General features: G+C 31.1%; 1 protein-coding gene across 4 annotated transcripts; it reads left to right on the top strand.

Moving 5' to 3' along the window:
* Nucleotides 1–3468: 3468 nt before the first annotated feature.
* Nucleotides 3469–21897, top strand: LOC148282835 (histidine ammonia-lyase-like). Of its 4 annotated transcripts, XM_088224472.1 has the most exons (16): nucleotides 3469–3647; nucleotides 7274–7483; nucleotides 8830–8899; nucleotides 9344–9371; nucleotides 9451–9598; nucleotides 9857–10087; nucleotides 10335–10474; nucleotides 11877–12008; nucleotides 13877–14036; nucleotides 14879–15018; nucleotides 16170–16314; nucleotides 17166–17252; nucleotides 18275–18387; nucleotides 19572–19702; nucleotides 20700–20817; nucleotides 20902–21897. In XM_088224472.1, exons 1-16 carry the CDS (start codon nucleotides 3593–3595, stop codon nucleotides 21007–21009), a joined length of 2016 nt encoding a protein of 671 aa, XP_088080598.1. In that variant the 5' UTR covers nucleotides 3469–3592; the 3' UTR covers nucleotides 21010–21897. The 4 variants fall into 4 exon arrangements, 2 of the variants coding, with proteins under 2 accessions (XP_088080598.1, XP_088080599.1); XR_015822013.1 differs by lacking the exon at nucleotides 14879–15018 and having other exon boundaries at nucleotides 3533–3647; XR_015822012.1 differs by lacking the exons at nucleotides 20700–20817; nucleotides 20902–21897 and adding an exon at nucleotides 17371–17531 and having other exon boundaries at nucleotides 3533–3647; nucleotides 19572–19589.
* Nucleotides 21898–22213: the final 316 nt, after the last annotated feature.

The following is a 22213-nucleotide window of genomic DNA, read 5'->3' as shown; positions in this document are numbered from 1 at the left end:
TTTATTAATAAAACTACAAGATAAATATTTTTTTGTTTTGTACAACATTTTGTGAAAAGGACCTAAATTATATTGATATGGTATTTGTTACAATCAATATAGTGTAAAGTTTCCGCAAACCAAGTATTGTAAAATTTCCATTGAAAATAAAATGTAAAAATGGCATTTTTCAATAAAAAATTATAAAAGGCGCCATTTATGAATAATCAGTTTCAAAAAAGCAAAAAACATTTTCAAATAGAGAAAAATATATTTAAAAGAATTTAAAAAAGGAACAATTAAAAAGCGATAGTAAAATAAATGAAAAGAAATTAAATGAAAGTTACTTTTAAAAAAGTAATTAAAAACATACTCAAAGTGATTAAAAGAACTATGACATATTTTAGGGATAAGACACCATTGAAATAATTAATCATCCTTGTCAAAAAAAGGAAACCTGGACAACATCCATTACAACAATACACAAATTAAATTATAGCAGGATCCAAATGCTAATGCAATAATTATAATTAAGGACATTTTAACATTGTTAGTTATTCTTGTCTGAATTAACAAAACATGAAAAATTATTCTAAAACACAAGAGCAAAGAATATTTGTCTATTATTTTTAAATACTCATTGTTATTACGTAAGTAAAATTTATTTACATTATAATTTCATTAATGCAGCATAATTTATTTATATTTTATTTTATTTGGGATTTTTACATCTGTTACATAAAAAAAAAAGTAGAAATATATTAACAATACTAGAGCCAATTAAAAAAATCCACTGTAAATCTAATAATACATAATATATAACAAAAGAGTTTACTTAATTGTATGTGTGTGACGTTTGTATTCATGTGTATGTGCGAATGAATGAGGGAGAGGGTGCATGTGCGTGTGGGAATAAATGAGGGAGAGGGTGCGTGTGTGTAAGTATAAAAAATAATAATTTAAAACTTGTAATTATATTGAAAAGGCTACAGGAAAGAGCTTGCCTAATTACAGCCTGATTAGACGCTTACAATATGAATTACATTTTGAGTATGGCTAAATGTCTGTTGATTAAACTAGCTGGTATAAAAATTTAAAAGTATTTTCAGGCGTTGCTTAGTAGGTGAAATAATTCAGCTAGATGAATCTCACCCACATAAATAAATCTTTTAGCTCTTTTCAGCTCTTTTACTTCACAAAAGTCGACATACACATAGAAAGAATAGTGAATGTTATACAGTGTGTAAAGTGATTACATAAACAAGTCAAAAGCCTACACTTTATATTCCTTTCTCAATCGGGTTGTGGTCCCGTGGCCAGTGTTTCAGACTCACTGGTTAGGTCCAAGGTTCTAACCAACTCTACCGCACCTTGATTTCCATTTTCTAATAGTGATGTAGGATTTATGATTGTGGAAAGCATGGGAACTCCTACCCTGTTGGAGGTTGAGAGAAGAAAACGATTTGTGTTAATTACATGTTGTATAAACAGAGTAATACCTAGACGATTTACTTGAGTAACTGAGCAATGAACTATATGTTGTATCTGACTGTATGAATGTCCGACTGAGGCTAACCGAACTGAGTGTGTAACTAAGGGTGTTACTACTTATATATTGTCCAGTGTTCACTTTACTTCCTAGTGGGATTTTGAGGTCGTGTACTAATTCCGTGTCTGTCAGCGTTGTGATATCCGCTTGTGTCAGTACTTTGTCATAAATCATTTGAATGTTTTGATGATAAATTATTTACGCACATACGTGCGAATACAAGAACGCATATTCTTAAAAAAAAGTTTTCCCTTTCTGCTGCAGTTAGTCTTCATCCTTATCATCATCATTCCCTCTCTGCACCTAATAGTGCACAGGGCACTGCATTGGTACATCGATCACAGCGTATCTTGATAATTTTTTGTTACATAAAGGTAAGATGATCAGTCTTACGCTTCAGGTGGCCGTTCAGGGACTATGAAATATTCCAGTGTAAAAGCACCTTTTTTAAAAATAAGTATTTTATGTCAAACATGTCGGGAATTGAACCTGAGACCTCTTGCATGGTAGGCAAACGAGCTGACAACTATATTGCGAGGGTAATTTATCTTATACAAGAGAAAATAAAAAATTGTTTATTAACATAAAAATTCCAGTAATCTACTACATTTATGTGGTAATAGATTTATTTGTATTGTGTGAAGTCTGTCTAAGTCCAACCTGTTTTAAGGCAGACATTTTTAGATGCAAAATAATAATGAAAAATGACTTACCTTCTAGTGTATTTATTATATTATTACGTCGGCCTTGTGGTGTAATGGTCAGCGCGTTTGTCTACCATGCAAGAGGTCTTAGGTTCGATTCCTGACATGGTTGATGTGAAATATTTATCAAAAATTGTGTTTTTATACTAGAATATTTCAAAGTCCCTGGACTGGTACCTGAAGCGTAAGACTGATCATATTACCTTCATGTAACAAAAAAATATCAAGATAAGCTGCGGTTGGTATACCAATGCAGCGCCCTATGCACCATTAGGTGCGGAAAGGGAATGATGATGACGATGATGTATTTATTATACATATTTAATTATGCGTACAATTATTTATCAACTTGTTTTAGTAATATAGATAAGAATGCTTATCTCACTATTTTTTAATAGTTCATCCAAGAAGGGCTGGAAGTCACATTTTTTGCAAAATTGAGTTACGAATATCATTTTGTTCATATATTCAGATTCTATTAATGCTAAAACATTGGAGTCCACCGGTATACCACTACTGAAATAGCTTGTTCTTAAACACCAGTAGTGCAGTAATAATACTCCAAAACTCAACGGTTTGCTGGTATTAAACCAGTGGATACTGAATAAATTCCATAATTTTTATAACAAACTACCTCGCAGCGGGGGATTTTGCACAAGATTAAGTCTTATTGTCAGAATCAACCATACTTAACCATTGTGTCATTTCTTTTGCTGTTAATTTCATTATTTTACTTTGCTCGTTTTCACATACTGTCTACATTCAATTACTGTTTTATTGCTTTTAAGAACATGTTGTTAAATTTACATTTACCTGTTATTTTTATGAATAATTAATGTTTTAATTAATAGCATGTAATTTAATGTTTTTGCCTAAAGAAAGCCTTTAAGGTACAGAAATTATAAAGGCGTTTACGATATAAATGCTGTGCTCTATGACGAAGGGAGGATTTTGAACTATCCATAAGAGCAAAATACTATATGTTTTGTTTTATTCTTATCATAGAGTGTATAAATAAAAATTATCTAGCTCTCTCGTGAAGAGTTATGGTACATATTATAATATATTTTTGAGGTAGCAACGATTCGAAGATGCGTATGATAAAACAAAACATACTAAATATAAATTAATTGTAAAAAACAAATTCTGTCAGGTGATATGTAGACAGCTTAAGTTAGCACGTAAAACCTTGTTCTAAATAGGACCTCAGGTTTGCAGCGTAATAAATTATGTTTCGTGACACACTAACGCTAAGAACAACATTGTGATGGAATAATAACTCTATATAAGGAAGGCATTCATGTGAAATGAGTGCAATATCTTATTCGCTGATTGCTTTCAAGTTATCAGAAATATCAAAATGAAAATATCTTGCCGTGTTCTCGGAGAATGGCTCCAAGTCCCCAGTATAGATGGTGGGTACTTTGCGCTTCGCAAAAATTATTTTCATAAACATTACTATTCACATTTATGTAAGAATTGATGAAAGCAGCCTTCCTCGTCTTTAAATCTTAATTTTTTTTAAATATGACAAAAACTTTTTCATAAAACACAGGGTAGAAAAAGGATTGATATGCTATTTTGAATAAAAATAGGTATTCAATATCGCCCTTGCGCTGGTAATATCTGTCAAGTGAAACAATTTACAATAAAGCTTTTACAGCATTTTTGTTAATGCGTAATCATTTTGGTTTTGACATACATATTAAGTTACTAATGACATGCATTGTCAAAAACACAGTGAATTTTTTAAATTATTAATCAAATACCTTTTTTTTGCCTCCAATTAGCAGTTCACAATGGAGTTCCGGTGCTGAATCATGTATGGAAGTGAAGTATGGAATGGAAAAACAAGGATAAAAGTAGGCTGAATGCTGTCAAAATGCGATCTCTCAGGCAAATATGTAGTAAAACTATGTATTTTAGGTGTACAAATGTTGAGATTTTCCATTATGTGAAGCTGAGACAAGCATTATCGACAAAATCAAGAAAGTTCCAAATATGCAAATGTTCCATCAACATTTTTCTTGTTTTCTGCATCCTTTATGCAGCAAACGAGGAAGAACGAGAAAGGCATAGCATGATCAAATCCAACAAATGCTTGAAGATTGACAAGTCAAAAGTCGGAATAATCGGCGTGCGTGCATGGAAGATGAATGAATGTAGAGGAAGCTAGGTATGTTTGTAAAGACTGAGTGATATGGTGTTCTAACCTCTCTGCCTATCCTTACGGAGAAACGTCGTGATGGTTTTGTTAGTTTTGAATTTTAAAAATAATATAATAAACATTATCAATCCAATGGTGATATTTCAAGGCCGAATCGCAAAATGTTAAGAAAATATGCTTTATAAAAATTTTAGGATTGACCAACTCCACTTTCTGTGAGTCTCCTCGGAGAAGAGGATCTTAATTATAATAATATGTTCTTTATTTGTCCCACGACTGACTAAATGCCGACCTTTTTAGCACATTTTTTTCCTATCATCTCTTTCCGACATGCTGCTCTTTTTTGCTAGAAATCACATGACACTGTTAAATGAATATAATTATGTTATATGATTTTAATTGTTCGAAGTTAAAGAAAAAATCTTGGAAGGTAAAAAGTAGTTACTAGTTAGTAAAAATTCAAATAATATTTTTGTAAGGACAGTTTCCTAATTTCTGTGAATGCATTATTATTATTTTTTTGTTTTAATTTCGGTTTTTTGCAGGGACATAATATCAACATAATAAAAGTTAAAAAAAGTTTTAAAACGAAAAATAAAAAGAATAAAAAAATGACACTGTTTAAAAAAAGCCACAAAACAAAATATTATCTTTTTTTTCACAAACCGAATTTAAAATTCAAGAAAAAGTTTTTAAAATGATTGATGCTTTATTTTTTATCATTATTCATTTCACATTTTTTTTCTTCACCGGGTTTTTTTAACTCTCCCTTCCCGGTGATGTAAAGCTAGTACACATTGCATCTAATAACTTTATTATATCCGTAAATATAATAAATTATGGGTTAAGATTTTCGGCATTCCTCCGTTATACATTTACGTATTGGTAATTTTTTTTTTAATGAAATATTTAATGCTATCCAGAAAAAGCATTTCATCAAAAATCTGAGTTAAGTCACCAATACAATAGAAAGTTTACCAATGCGTCGCATGTTGTGTACGTAGTAAAAGAGTAATCGTAATATATAATTGTCTCACACACTCTTCACATCTCATTCTCGATAATATAGGTATATTTGGGAGCGAGAGAGACGATTTCACGCATCACATGCGCAAACAGCAAAGTTTCTAGTACTTCTCCCAGACGCCAGTTAGAAGATATACGACTTTCGTCAGGGGCGGTTCTTTCGCCCGTGCTGGGAGCATGAGCTAATGGTTTTTTTAAATGTTTTTAGCAATTAGATTTAAAATATTATTACTTTTGACTTCAACTATAAATAATTGAATCAATTGCATAAGAATATTACATTTTTTAATGTAATGACTACACAGCACCGTAAAGCGCGGATGTTTTTGGGACAGTAAAGGAAAGGTGAGATGTGTGGGAGGATATACGCCCTAGTCCTGTCTGCATACATATTTAGCACCCTTTTTCTCTAAAATATCCTTTTCGTTTTTGGCATGTTCCTTACATATAAGTTTCGTAATTATCTTTTAGTAATAAATGTCTGTGTACAAATGAAAGTGAGTCGTCATATCACACTTATCATATTGCCAGAGCAAACAAAAATGGGGACATGGGTTTAGTTGGTAGGGTAGGTTAGTTTTAAAAGTGTTAGTTTTTTTTGTATCTGAAAATAAGTACTTAATGCAAGTTCTTAAAAAAAGCATTAAGTTTTTTTCCAGTGGAATATTCTTTTGAATTTACACTCAGAAATACTGAGCATATTACTGATTAAATTTTGAAATATTTTAGTAGGTGCAAAATTAATGTTTGGTTTTATTGATTATTAAACAAAATAAATTGTTAGGCACAACATTCTATTTCATGGGTGAATGTACAGCATGTACAAATAAAATAACACACTAAAAAACATTGTAAGTGCACATAGCAAAAATGTTTTTTACCCAAAGTTATAATATTAATAAAAATAGTTTTGGGTAAAATAGTATTGTATAAGTTGTGTCGGTTTTTTTTCAAATTTAAAAATGAGCATGTAAAGTAAAACTAAATGGTAAAGATTATACGTTATTTGAAAGATAATTTTCTGCTCTACAAGATATTGTGATTGCTTTTACGTTTCAAATTATATTATTTTATTTAAATTCAAGTCTTTAAAATTGAATTTCAAGTAGACGAAAGTGAGTATTTTAGACACCTTCTGTTTGCGTTCAATCAAGGGAATAAAGTAGAAAACAAATAAGGAGAATACATTAGTGATTAGTCAGATATAATCTTTACCATTTTGTTATATTTTTGGTGGTCATTTTTAATTTTGAAAAAATAACAGACACAACTTATGTTAACACCTAATATTATTTAAAATACTAACTATACTGTGTTGAAAAATATAGGTTTATTTGTATGCATCTGTATATAAAATATATTATGATGGAGAAATTTTGAGAGAAATATGTGAATTTTGATAAGCTCCCAAGGAAATGGAATTAAGTATTTGTCTGTGGGCATTTTGACATACTCAAAATATTGTATACATAAAGTTTTTTCATACATTTTTGAGATACTTCGCTAATTAAATGCTGTAACTTTTACCACGTGTAGGAAAACATTTTTTATATCCAATTTCCTGTAGCACTAAAATTCTTCATTAAATACAGGACACAAATTAAGTGGTGTCTGAAAAATGGGATGTCTTGGGATGTTTGGTTGATTTTATTGCAAAATGAAATTAAGTTTGACATTGAAAATGAATCTTGAAAAAATAACTAACAAGATACCGAAACAGCCTCCAGATTTTTATTTGCGAAAAGTTATCGTAAAGATAAAACATATGAAAAAATATCACAATACGAATGTTTATCTTTTTTACAAGGTCAAGATCTGAAATTGTTTGTTTTGTATTTTTCATTTAAGATAAAAATACCATCCGCTGGTTAGGAACTGAAGCGATCAAGAGATATCAAAAACTACATGTGAGCTTAAAATCACCCACTGATAAGGATAATTCTAACGGATTCACGAATTTGACTGTTGAAGAAGTTCGCAAAACTAGGGGTGGAGTTATCCTAGATCCTGATGATCTCATCAAAAGTGTGCTTGATGACAATGAGTTTGTAAACATAGGTAAAGAAATAAATATGTTAATGGATTCACAAGTTAAAGTTCAATAAATAAATGCATCGTTGCCTCAAGAATAAAATTTAAATTACTAAATTTATGATCCAAAAGTCATTTGAATTAAAAAATTTAAATATGACAACAGTAAATATTTTACTACTCATTATCAAAAGTTTAAGTACTTAATCAGTAAGATAATATTGGTAAATAAATACTTTTAATGCCTCTATACCATAAATTAGAGTTTTACCTTGAGGGATGGTGATACTTGGCTTAATTTATAACAAAAATTCATTGCAAAGAAATAATTGAAAATAGGAACTGCCCGTTCTTATATATGTCGCTGCTAAATAGTTAAATTAGCCAATCAACTGAGCTGCTAGGCTGTTCATTAAATACCGACATTCAACTGAAAGGCTAGGCCATTCGTTGAATGAAAGTTTATATAAAAGGTTAAACGTTGCTCAGCCTCTTAAGTTTTATTACAACAATTTTTTATTTTCAAAAAAAAAAAATTTATGTGAAGTTAGGTTAGGTTAGCAGAGGCTGGGTTAAGTTTATTAACTTAATAAGTATATTAACTTACTTGTAAAAAAAGTTTTTTCACTTAATAAACTTAACCCAACCTATCCTAACCTAACCTGGCGGCTTTTGGTTTGGCCGTTTCCAAGGGGCTAGCTTTCAGCCAACATGTTGAATGTTGAGCTATCTTAATTTATTCAACAAACGGCCTAGCCATTCAGTTGAATGCTGGCATTTAATGAACAGCCTAGCCGCTCAGTTGAGTGGCCGATTTGACTATTTGGCAGTGACATTTATATTTTTAAATTTAAAAAAATTAATTTGTTTTTTTCTATTACTCTTTTACTTCAAAAACATCTACAGACGCAATGTTTTTTTTTGTATTTTCCTAAAATTTCACATTATGTCTACGGCCTTTACTATTTTAAAATCAGCTTAGATCGTACATGATTTTTTTCACAATTTCATTTATTAGGTAATCTATTGTAACTTCAGATTTCTGGCTTTGGACAATAGTTTTGTTTCTTGTTTATTTCTTTATTTATCTATTTTTCTTTTTAAGATGTGCTCTGTTCCTTACTTGAGACAATGGTTGTATTTAAGATATCCTATTTATATATACAAACAAAACTATTTTACAATAAATATGGCCTTTCCATTAGCATACTGAAATAACAGTTTTTTTTACAGAATATACAAGTCCACATGAATGTCAAATTTCTTATACAAAAAACTGGAAATACTAACTATAAAGATATTCATTCAAATCACTTAAATATTTTTTACAATAATTATTCTCATGTTTATTTCATCATTCACGTTGTTTTCAGTTTTGACATCAGATAAAGAGAAGAATTTCAAAATGATTCCAGATGAATTAAAACATGTTTTGGAACCTGTGTATCCTTTAACTGTAATGTACTGACATAATTTTTTGAAATGGCCTTATCAAGTTCTTTTACTGACCTCACAGCCCCTTGAAGTCTTCAACCATAGCCCTGGGTAAGAGGGATTGTGTTATACCCCGCAATACTAGGTTCTCACCCAAACTTGGCCAGCTAAATACATCCGGTCTACTGAAGTGGAAGGTGCCCACCCCCGCGACATGGACGCGCTGAATAAGAATTACTCGAGTAAGAACTGAGAAGGTGACTCGGTCCCGTATTAATGGTTTAGGTATGACAGGCAAATATATGCCCACCAAGCATCGCCCGAGAGGGCTGAAAAATATCTTATATCAATACAAAGAGTAGATTTTGGTGTACCCTTTATTAAGTCATTTTGTATTATGTGTATAGGCCAAAACAATTTTACTTTCTTTAACGTGTTTTTATACATCTGAAGTCCTGAAGATTTTCAGCCAGGAAATCAGGTGTGTACAAATGTGTTTTTTGATCCAGCATTTGTAATATCTTGTTGGTAAATTATTTGAAAATAAATTTTAATCTCAGGTCCTTTATTTGGATGGAACTAGTTTAACAACAGATGATCTTCGCCAACTTGGAAGAGGAAGATATAAAATTAAGTTGACAAAAGAAGCAGAACAAAATGTGATTAAATCAAGAAATTTGATTGAAAAAATTCTTAAGGAGAAAAAAGGTTGGTAGTTATTCTTAACAACATATAAATGGTTTATGTATTACACAGTAGGTGAAGGATTCTTAATTATTTTAAACGAGACTACAATTATTTAGTCATTTGTTATATACATTAACTAATTCCCAAACCACTCTCCTAAATACAATGTAAAACAAACTTGTCAAATTAACTACCACTTTTGAGAATCAAAATTTTAGTGCGGGTTTTTTTATGATCATCACTGTATTTAAAATCTATTTTTTCAAATTCTGTTTTTAGTCGTTTATGGAATCACTACTGGATTTGGTAACTTTGCTAGGACAACCATTCCAATGGACAAACTCCAAGAACTCCAATACAATTTGATTAGATCTCATGCTGCAGGAGTGGGCAATCCACTCTCTCCCGAGAGAACTCGAATGCTTCTTGCTCTTAGAATAAATGTTCTGGCTAAAGGATACAGCGGTATTTCTTTACCCACACTGATGTGCCTTGTTAACGCTTTTAATCGTAAGTAACAGTCAATTAAATTACAAATTAAAGCTGAAATTACATATATTTTATCTTACTAAGCAAATGCTCAGTAGGATAAAATATTTGCATTTGAGCAAATAGAAGAAAATCTTAATTGTTTCTATTCTTGAAATCTTAAATCATAATGAATCAAATGAAATATTATGGAATTAATGGGCTGTTATTATTATTGATGATGGTAAAGGTTTTATGTCAGGTAAAAGCTAGTTTATAATATTTCTAGATAATTGTTTGTCATGGGTGCCCGAGCAGGGGTCTGTAGGAGCCAGTGGGGATCTCGCCCCCTTGTCACATTTGGCCCTCGGGATATTGGGAGAAGGACGAATGTGGAGCCCTACAACTGGTTGGGGTGATTCAGACAAGGTTTGCTTACATTTCATCTGTTTCTCTGTTACAGTTCAAAAAGGGTAAACCTTTAAATGAGATTTGTTACCAAACTTTGATGTCTGAGTTGAGGTTACCATTGCTCTCCACCAGAAGGACAATTGAGTTTTATAAAATCAAAACCAGCAATCTGACTTTTTACTAATTTGCGGTAAACAAGAAAAAATGTTTTGCGCTTTATTCAGTTAGTAAAATTATTGCATGTGTATTAAATTACTTTAGTTAGAGATTTTTAAATATATTCTATTCATCCTCGAATAGATTCAGTTTTAATTAAAACAATAATTAATTATAGATTTTTTCAGTCTGCTGTTATTGATACTGAATTTCAAACTTTGCTGAACATGATTCTAACCGAATGTTAGATTGCTGCTTTTTTTTCTTATCATGTTCAAAGATTGCTGTTTTTGATTATTACCAAGTTCGAATTTAATAGGGTTGTGTAAATTAAAACATATTTTTTTTTACAATATTTATAACTTATTTTTGTACTACTTTTATTTAGTTATTAATACAGTTTAAAAAATTAGAAGACTCATATTTTTACTTTTGAATAAAAAACAAAAAAATTGAACACGAAGCACATTTGCAGATTGCTGCATTTGATAATAATAAGGTTTTTAAAATTTGATTTTACATTGCAAATTTATGTTTTTAATGGGATGTTACTAAATAAGCAAAAACTATTTAAATAGGGCAATGTTGCCCCACCTATAACTCGATTTGCATACAATCGTCAGATTGCTGTTTTTGATTCTATAGGACTCAATTGCTGACTTCACTCTAATGCACAAAGTGATATGCTCCATAATAGATTGCACAAAATTACTGTCCCTGATTAACTTTCATGTACCCACAAGGACCACCAGACTCCAACACATGTTCCAGTGTGAGTACAATAGGTCAAACTTCACCCACCATTCTCCCCTCCCCTAGTGAGCATCCACAGAACAGCTAATAATTATGCTGAGCTGTTGGACTTGCTCCACACCACTCCTGCTGCTATCAAATTAGCTATCCTATCCATCGAATGCCCATCCCTTCAATTCTCCCCTTTTTAATGTGTTTCTCCATTCATCTTTACTTTGTTGTGATTTAATTTTTGTTATTTTTTATAATATTTTATGTACTTTTAACTGCATATTGTAAGAGCCCTCTGGGCGTTTTTAAATAAATAAAATAACAAAAAGCTACGCTTTATAAAGCCAATACACTGTGAGCATGCATATAAAAATGCCATGGAACTCTTTGTTAATAATTTCACCACATAAAGATGCAGCTTGGTTAAAACTTAAAACTAAGAAAATGTTAAATTATCAAAATACCGTTTCATGTTAATTTGGTTTGTGACAAACCTTAAGTTATTATGTTAAATTTTAAGGTCCTGGCATCCAATAATTTGAAACCAATGACCCTTCATGCCAAAGAAGGAATTGCTCTCATAAATGGTACACAGCTTATTACAAGTCTTGGGGCAGAAGCGGTGGAAAGGGCAGCAAGTATAGCGAGACAGGTATTGATATTGATATCGACCCTCCTACGTATAATTTCATAACCCACAAATTTTCAATCTTGAGTTTTTAATATATTTTGTCTATATTCTATTATAATTTAATACGATAATTTTTGCGGGATAAAGGAGATGAGCATAAGTGACATAAGTATCAGTTACGACTGTGTTCTCCGGACTAGACGGACATTCGCAGCGTGTATTGTTTTTTTTATTTCTAAATAGCTTTTTTTTCCAAAATTAATCCCGCTCATGTGATTTAGCCTTAGAAACTTAATCTACACTATGCACGATTGCAACTCCAACAACAGATTCATCGTGTAATAACCAAAGGCCATATTTGCATGAAAAACAGCAAAAAACAGCAAAATAAAACAAATATTGTTCGATTTGAATACTAATATTTTTTATTATATACAAAATTACAATGATTATTGTTAGTGCATCGTTAGTCAGTATCAAATAATTATCATATGTTTCAGATACAATATTCTTTTTTTAAATAATCCCGATGTAAAATGTTGTACGTCATTCACACGATATTTATTTAATGTCTTTTCCGAAGTATAATATCGTATGTGCATTTTTACTAAAATCGCAAAACAGTTAAAGTTTCTTGTAGGCTGTTGAAAAAAGATATTAAAATAAACATGCAGAACATTTTTTTCAAAAATCGGTATATATACTGGACAAAAATATATTTTAATCATTCTTATTTAAAATCACATTTTGTAGGTTATGATATTATATGTACGAGGTATCAATAAATTTATCAAATAAACAATACAATTAGCTACCATTTAGTAATTGTAACAAACATTCTCCGTCATTTTAGAATTGAAAAATGTTTGAAATCCTGGAAAGAGAAATTTATAATTATGTATTTAATATCCAATTCTCCTTCAGAAAAAGGCTAATGATGTTGTAAATTTCACAACATTGTGAAATTTTTGTAGTTTATTTTTTTGTATGGTTGGAAAATCAGGTATATCTGGCATGATTGACAAACTCTTAATACAGAAGACATAAAGCATGTAAATATTTAGCAACAAACATAATTAACCCGTAATGACAAATGTTAAATTCTTGGTTGGGATGAGTGGTTAATATTTGATCTATGAGTTGGTAAAAAAAATAATGGGTTGCTTGGTGTGTCTACGGGTGAATGTATTATTTCAATTATATCTGATAATTTCTGCTGGTTGGATTAGGTTAAAAAGATTCTTTATACCACTTCGGAAGGCAGACAAAGCAGAGGCAGACCAAAATTAAGATGTCTTGATAATGTGGAAAGTAACATTAGAGCAATTGGCCTGACGAACTGGAGAAGCGCTGCAGGGTGCAGGGAGGAATGGAGACATATTACGGAGGAGGTCAGGGCCCACAATGGGCTGTAGTGCTACTGATGATGATGATGGATTAGGTTAGGTTACTATGAAAGCGCCCATCTCTTTCCCGAAACTGTTCATAAAGACTAGTGTCTTTCTTTGGTTTCACATATTCACTATATTATAAAAATATTTTTTTTATCTAAAATGTAATATTTCTTTAAAATCAAATTGCGGAAATAACAAAACACAGAGAATTTAAAAGCTTTCATTATACCCCCTCATTGCGATATTGTCAATTTGTAATCACTTAAATACACATGGGCAGTAAGTTCACCTAATTCTAGTTTTCTTGCATGACAGTAAAGGAATACAGAGTTAGTTTCAAATTGAGACCGCAGCCATACTACCCTGATCCCGCTTCAAAAAGAAGAAGAACGTAATAATACAAACAAAATAAACAATGTTAGGTTAGGTAAGGAAATGCTTGTAACTTTTCAGTTCTGGTTGTTGATTAGTTAACAAAAAGCAATTATTTTCCAGGCTGATGTGGTGGCGGCTATGACATTAGAAGTATTAAAAGGCACTTCTAGAGCTTTTGACTCGGATGTGCAAGCTATACGGCCGCACAAGGGACAGATATTAGTGGCTAAGCGACTAAGAGCTCTGCTCCATTCAGATACCTACCCTTCACAAATTGCTCGTAAGTATTCTTATTACATAATGATTTTTCTAATCAATGCAGGTCTTTTTATTTACAATAAATGGTGGTAAATATTCAAAATGGCAATTTTTTGTAAGATTTCTTCCAGTTTTAGCTTTTATTTGCTTATACCGTGGTTTATTGCTGCTTCAGAATTTGACGCCGGTAATATCAGGGATAGTATTATGAAAATATGAAAAGTTAAGTTGATTAGGTCTTCTATCGAGATGTGTTTACCTTTTCTATTGATTAGTAATTTTATTACTTTAAGTACCTACCTACCAGATGCGAGCATTGTCTATAAGTCTATAATTAAACTAATGCTTGTATTCAAAGACAAAACTATGATGAGGAAAATACATTCTAATCTCATAGGCAGATAATAACTTGAAGGTGAGGACAGTAGAATACACTTTGCTCAGTTTGACAAAGAACAATAATTAGTTTTTTGTGACACAGATCTTAAAATGGAGAAGGAAGAAAGATGATGAAGAAGAATTTTAAAACAAGTACTTATTTCATATTATTGCCATATTCCGTCTTCCATTAAATTAAAGACAATGTTTTAATCACCCGTTATGTAGGTACCTGTTAAATTTGGCAACAAATTTTCAACTTGGGTTGTGGTCCTGTGGGTAGTGTTATGGACTCACAGATCAAAGGTCTGAGGTCCGCACACCCCTAAAGCGGGGTGAACCACAACTTGATTCTGATTTTCTAACCGTGAGCTATTTACAACTCGTTGAAAATGACCCCCCAAAAAAAAAAAAAATTGTATATACTAAACCTACTCACATTTTCATATCATTGTTTTTCAATTTATGCATGAATTTGTATTTCAGAATCTCATCGCTTTTGCAATAGAGTTCAAGATGCCTATACTCTTAGATGTTGTCCTCAAGTTCACGGAATAGTTCATGACACCATTAATTTTGTAACTCAAGTTCTTACAACTGAGATAAATAGTGGAACAGACAACCCGGTAAAAAATATGTTTACTCAAAACTAGCTTACCAACTATATTTTCATTTGTTTTTCAAATATTTGATCTCTATTATTCTCGAGAGGGGAGACTACACTTACAGAATGAAATCTATGTTCAAAATCTCAAGTCTGCATAAATGTAAAAATATCATTGTATCCACATTTATGTTTAATTTACTAAATGGTTTAATAGGTGTTCAATCGTCACTGGAACAAGTGGCATTCAATGCTCTGATCTGCCCATTGAGAAATAATAATCTGTTGTTCCTCGATCGGCACAGCACAGCACAAACTATGACTTGCATGCACTAATGTCCCGATTGTGTCACATTGTAAACTCGAGACAAGATCTGAACTTTTTTGGTGTAAATCTTTTTAGATTTAAACAACCACTAAGATAGACCAAATCTTGTATTGAGGCAGTAAATATTTTTTTAATTTTTTTACAAGAAATATTTGTGTTCCTACTATTTACCAAAATATTTCGTTTTAAGGATCATTTTCAACGAGTTGTAAATAACTCACTATTAGAAAATGGGAATTAAGTTGGGGTAGAGTGGAATTCAAACCACGGACCTTTGAGCCGTGAGTCCGAGACACTAGCCACTTTAGTTTCCTTTAGTTGTATTTTATTTCAAGTGTACCTGTATATATTATAAAGAAATGTATTTGCCAATGTTAAATGGACCTAATAAGTCCATAAATAAATTACTAAAACTAGGCAAAAGTGGTCTATAGAAATACAAACCGCCTCTGTTTTTCTGTTCAATTTTACCTCCAAATGAATATTCAGTAGACATAGACATAGTTAAAATTATTGAATAGGGTTATATAAATTACTAAATTATTCCTTGATAAGGAAGCATGTGTAGCTTCAAAACTAGTCAGTAATAAAATAAGTGGTTAAAAACAAAGTTATGTTACTTTCATTATGATGAATAACGACAAGTTAGTTCTTCAAATATAAATTTTATTACATTCACAGTGTCATGTATAATCTAAATTATTTATTATTTTTATTTTAGATTTTTACTAGTGATTCTTTTTTTCTAGAACAGTACGATTCCAGTCATTTAAATTACCATCAATAAATCTGGGAACAATTTAACAGTGTGAATATTGTCATAATCAAACCAACTTTTTTTTCAGATTGTATTTGCTGATCGTGGTGAAATAATTTCTGCTGGTAACTTTCATGGCGAATACCCTGCTAAAGTATTAGACTATCTAGCCATCGGTATTCATGAATTGGCTTCCATGAGTGAGAGGCGAGTGGAGAGGCTTGTCAATCCAGGTAATTATAGTTTGAATATCTTTTATTGAAATTATCTACTCAAATGGAGAAATAAGCAGACTTTACTGATGTGAAAATGATTACGAGGAGATAACTGTCTTTATATATACATATATATATAATATTTAAAAAAATATATTAATTTATTTTGGTTGATGGTTAAGGCTTATTCAAATCTTTCACAACAATAAATTATAAGACAGCAAATTAATTAAGATTATGTATGTATACCAAGTGGTATGAAAATACAAATAGTCTATATGAGGGTACTACTTGCAAACCCGGCAAAATCAAAAATGTAAAAAATGTGAGATATTAGTTGAAACTTATTCAGAATAACATTGTCAGTTGAAAATATGGCTTTATTTGTAAGAATTTGACTTTTGAATTATCGGGTGTGTTGCAAACATGGCAACCTCTACTTGAGTATAGCAAAGTTGGAATGTATAAAATTAAATTTTGTATTTCATTTCTGTTTCCTAACATAATCATGCTTAAGTCTTCACTGCTTAAGTATCAAATATTTACTGAATGTGAAAAAAGTTAAAGTAAAGTATTGTATCAGTTATTTGTGATTTGCTCAAAATAAAGAAAGATGTAGTTTGCCGGGTTTGCAAATATATATCGCAGCAATTTCCCATAGCACTGAACTTTCTCATTATGTAATTTTCAATCCTACTTTTACTGAATCTTATCAGAGTTGTTATATTTTTATAATATATTATGTTAAAATTGTTATATTCATAAGGATAGTCGGTCATTTTCATTTAAAAATTCATACCAATAATAATTTAGTTGATTATGTTTTCAATGAAAATGGACGCTTGATAATCTATGAAAAAACATTTTAGCACTTAGCGAGCTTCCTGCCTTCTTAGTGAAAGATGGAGGTATTAATTCTGGATTTATGCTGGCTCACTGCACAGCAGCTGCTCTTGGTATGTTACAAAATATTTTTTTACAATATTTGATTGAAATAATGTACAGTGCATTCAAATATTTAATAAGAATAAATCAAAATATATATATATATTGTTGACCACATTTAATTTTTAGTAATCTTGTTCATACATTTATTGGGGACAGAGACACAGTTTACAGTGACACGATCAGGAACGACCCATGCCTGTGAACTTGCCCCGATTCCCTAGAAAATCCGTGTTGAGTCGGGGAAATTGCAATGCATTCATAAACATACATACACAATACAAATACTCGTACGTACATAAATACTCGTACATACATATCGTCGTTGCGTCGTCAATATCTGTTATGTGATTTTTTTTTTTAAAAGTATTTTTAACTTCTCATTAAGATTGCATTGCATTAAGATCATTTTGTTTCGACAAAATATAGTTGAATATTTTTTCAAAATAAAATTACGTATTTTTCCTTTTTCTCATCAATTAAAATGTATTGAAAAATAAAATTCATCACCAAAAGATACATTGTTTAAATTATCTCCTTAAAAAAATTCAAAATGTCACTTAACAGGTATTGCCGGCGCTACGACTTTATAGATATTATAATTTATGCATACATATGACGTTTATACATATTATAACCTATTATATTTTTCATTACACTTTACATTTGTACATACACATTGATCGTTCACCAGTTATTCCACATTTTATCACAGTAATCCATTCCAGAAGAATCAAACCAATTACTCAAGCCAGATTTAAATTTAAATTTGAAAAGGATTCAGACTACCATATAATTGAAAGTATATCATCATCATTTTCATTCCCTTTCCGCATATAATGGTGCATAGGGTACTGCATTAATACATCAATCGCAGTGCATCTTGAGCATTTATTGTTACACAAAGGTGAGATGATCAGTCTTACGCTTCTGGTACCAGTCCAGGGGCGTGCAATTAGTCGCACTCTCTGTAAACTACAAAAAACAATGCAATGGTTGTTAGTGCACTAATTGTTGTATATTTGTATTTTAGTGTCTGAAAATAAGGTTCTTTGTCACCCGAGCAGCGTGGACTCACTAAGTACAAGTGCTGGGCAGGAAGATCATGTTTCGATGGGAGCTTTCTCTGCAAGAAAATGCTTAATGGTAAAGACCGACTGTTTATTGTGAGAATACTGTAGCAAAACGCTTAATCCGTAAAGTCCTTTATTTTGATCATTGTGTTGCGCAGTTATTTGTGTCCAACGAGAATTTTTTTGAAGAAAAGGGAATGCTAAGAATGTAAGCTAATGAGGAACTTCAGCCCTACGGGAAATTAGATACAATAAATGTTTTCTTGTGTGCTGTAAAAATTCAAGCATTAAATTGTACTGCAAAGTTTCTTGAAAATGTACGAAAAAAATAATAAAAAATATTTTAACAAAAACAAACTACTTTGAACGACGTCACTAGCTCATTTGAATCAACCAATGATAAGAGACTTATGGAAGATTTCTGGTTTGCTTGCCGTCAATGGATCAATGGGAAGAACTGATCGAGAATAAGCGGAAGAGAATCTTTGACTTCAAACGCGGGGTTATATCAGAAATGCAAAACTTAAAAAAATCAAAGCGCTGATAATACGATATTTAAAATTTGAATTTTTTTTTGGTTGAGTTTAATAGTCGATTAACAAAAAAAAAAAAACCACTGAACTTCCTCATTGATAAGACATGTACATTAGATTAGAGAAAAAATTTGCATATTTTTTTACGCATCCAAAATTCACACCTGTTCAAGTCTGAATAGAGAAATATCACCTTTTTTTAAACATTCTTAAAGTAATATAGGTCTATAAAATACTGTCCCGTAAAAAAATATTTTTTTGATAATTATTAGTAGCACAAAAGATATTTTTTAATTTGTAATTTTAAATTCCCGCAAAAACGGTAATTCCTTCGGCCACGCCCCTAATACGTCACGATTCATGTTTATTTGTTCCTAGCCATTGAATTTTGTTTAAAACATTATCACGAATCTTGACGTCACAACAACCAAGGCCAAACACGTCGCGTTTTTCTACAAATATATTTTTTACATTTATGTATGAAAACATTTCTCTACAATATCCATATTGATTTTGAAAATACAATTAATTATTCTAAATCCATTTCGTATATTTTAATCGGTATTCGTAGTATGTGATATTTCCGTATCGACTCATTGATTTGGTTGTTTACTTGCTGAATAGAATAAATCAATCTTTTGTTACATATTGGAAGAGTTACCCCAGAGAGTATCAGAGTAATTAGTTTCATTCTCGTAATTTTCTTTTTTACCGATTTTCACAGGTTGTGGAAAATGTTGAGAGAGTAATTGCCATTGAACTGTTGGCAGCGTGTCAGGCAATAGAGTTCCTTCGGCCTTTAAAGACAACTGTACCTATTGAAGAAGTTCATAAAGTCGTTCGGAGTGTTGTAAGGTAATGTAGTCATTGAGATATTTAAATTTTAAGGTGAGAAGAAAAAGGTAAGAAGAAGCATAACAGATAAGTCTGTTAAATATTATATACGATGGAATATAATTTGTACAATTTGTAAATTAGCTTGCAAAAATATTGAGAAATATGGTGGTATGTGATAATGTTTAAGGCAAGGCCCTTGAGATTATTTTCACAACAATGGCGCTATACAAATCGTCCAAATAATAAAGTTCCAACCACATCTTGAGTCCTGATTTTTATAACAGAGCAACTGTTCTAAAATACTACTACTACTACCATTATACTATTTCTTCATGGGGCTAGGCAAAGAGGATAGACCGCCACACACTTCTATCCTGACATAATTCCTAGCTTCTTCCTCTAAAATATTTTTTTGTTGTTGTTTATTTCTAACACAAAGTTTCATATCTGTATTTCTTAAAAATATAACTATAAAAAAGTTAAACTATTTTTCGCCTCCCCATATTTTTTTTTTACATATATTCTTTTTACAGGGAGGACTTCAGTTATTGAATTGATACCTAATTTAAAATACAATAAAATATCTGTACCTCAGAGGCAGACGGATGCAAATCCAGAATTTGATGAAATGACATTTCGATTTTCGTATCCAGTTTATGATAATGTCCATTGATTTTGAAGAAATGTAAGTCTAAAAATGAAAGATACAATGTATTAAGATACTGAAAATACAAATTGATGTTCTAAATTATTATAATCACTTAGAGAAAGTAGATTCTTTAGGCTATTGTTGAATATTTGACGTTTGGATTTGCATCCGCCTGCCTCTGAGGTATATAAGCTCAGATATATAAGTTCATATAAATTAGATCACAAAAAAGCTAAATTTACAATTTAAATCATGCACTTTAAGGTGTCAGATTTCTAAACTTAAAAATCTTGACAAGAATATGAGTACCTACATAAAAGAATTTACTAACATTTCATGTAATATTTTCTATTTAATGAATTTAAGGGAGTGGGATAAAGACAGATACATGGCTCCAGATATAAATGCTGTCACTAAATTGCTTGTGGATGAAAAAATATGGAATTCAGTGAAACATCACATTGATTATTATCACGCACCGAGTGTAAGCTTTTACATCTTTCATTGTGATAGTTTATGGTTTAAATATAATGTTGCGTGTTTCTACCTATATTTTATTGTTTTTCAGGAAATTGAGACCCATGTATTCAGTCCTACAGCAGTAATGGTTGGAGAGGTGCAAAGACCTCGTCCAACCATTTCAAAGAAGAGGAAGCTGGGAAATAAAGCAGAATAATTAGAAATATTATATGGAAATGATAAACTTTTCTTGTTCCTGGCGAGGAAATTAGCTGTTGCAATGAACATATATATTTATTAAAGAGTGCCGCTTTACCCATCGTTAAACCACTGGGAGTCTTCCTTGATTCTGACCTTTCGATGTTCAAATTAGTAGGACGATAAGTTCATGAAACTAATCAAATCCACATGAAAATATTTGCTAATTGATGCCGTCTGTCAATTAATAAATTTGTAGTATCTAGAGTCGATTATTGTTATAAGTCGATTATTGTTATAGTATCTATGAATGCCTACCAATTAATACAATTATTTGCCCACAGTCCGTACCAAACATTGTAGTGAGACTTATTTTAGAATCTACAAGTTCAGTCATATCACTCCAATATTTTGGGAATTACACTGGCTACATTTTCCACAGAGGCTGGAATACAAACTCTGTTGGCTTATGTTTAAGTTACTGTACAGCTCTGCTCTGGAATATATAAAAGAACCATGCATTCAAGATGAACTAGCCCATATAAGCCTTATGCTTAGATCAGCTACATCTACGGTGATAAGAAAAGTCATTGCACCTGTACACAACCAGTGTAATTAAATATGTGAACACGCATTTGCGATCATGGCATAGAATTAGCCCGATGGTAGTGATGTTTTGGAAAAAACTTGAAACCCACCTGTTCTCTAAATCGTTTGAATAAAGCTGCCGCATGTCAAAAAATTAATTGTTTTACTGAAAACTTTTACTTATATTTTAAGCTAAATTAAAATATAAGTTATCCATGGTAATAAATAAACAGGTATTAATCTATCACAGTGGGCTTTCAATATAGTAGACATGAGAATCACTGGTTTTCTGAATAAAAAAACTGTACTGAAGAAAAAACGGTGAGTGTGTCATTTGTTTTTCCTACACTGTTTCATTTCCCCCCAAATATTTTCCCCATAAAAAATCTGCAATCAAAAATAATAAAAACAATTTGAGTTTATTTCATAATATTATTGTTACAAATTTATTATGACGACAATTTTTACATGAAATATTTGTGATTGAAGGTACATGTAGTTTTTTTTCATAATAAGTTATATAATGGAACTAATAAATTAGTAAAACTTTATTGAGAAAGAAAATATTGTCAGTGATACTGCAATACCGCGTAACTTGTGTTTTTTTTATGTGGCTATTGTTACTTTAAATAATG

The sequence above is a fragment of the Micrasema longulum genome, unplaced genomic scaffold (genome assembly GCF_059751315.1).
Source record: "Micrasema longulum isolate JH-2025_06_02 unplaced genomic scaffold, ASM5975131v1 h1tg000286l, whole genome shotgun sequence".
Lineage (NCBI taxonomy): Eukaryota > Metazoa > Arthropoda > Insecta > Trichoptera > Brachycentridae > Micrasema > Micrasema longulum.
The sequence above is the reverse complement of the archived record's forward strand: the minus strand, read 5'-3'. Positions and strand labels throughout refer to the sequence as shown.

What these genes read in the sequence shown, in the direction of transcription:
- LOC148282835 (XM_088224472.1), top strand. Translation starts at nt 3,593, where the DNA reads ATGAAAATATCTTGCCGTGTTCTCGGAGAATGGCTCCAAGTCCCCAGT. An exon ending in CCTTGTTAACGCTTTTAATC is followed by an intron (nt 10,088 to 10,334) that starts GTAAGTAACAGT and finishes TAATATTTCTAG; the next exon opens with ATAATTGTTTGTCATGGGTG. An exon ending in ATTATTATCACGCACCGAGT is followed by an intron (nt 20,818 to 20,901) that starts GTAAGCTTTTAC and finishes ATTGTTTTTCAG; the next exon opens with GAAATTGAGACCCATGTATT.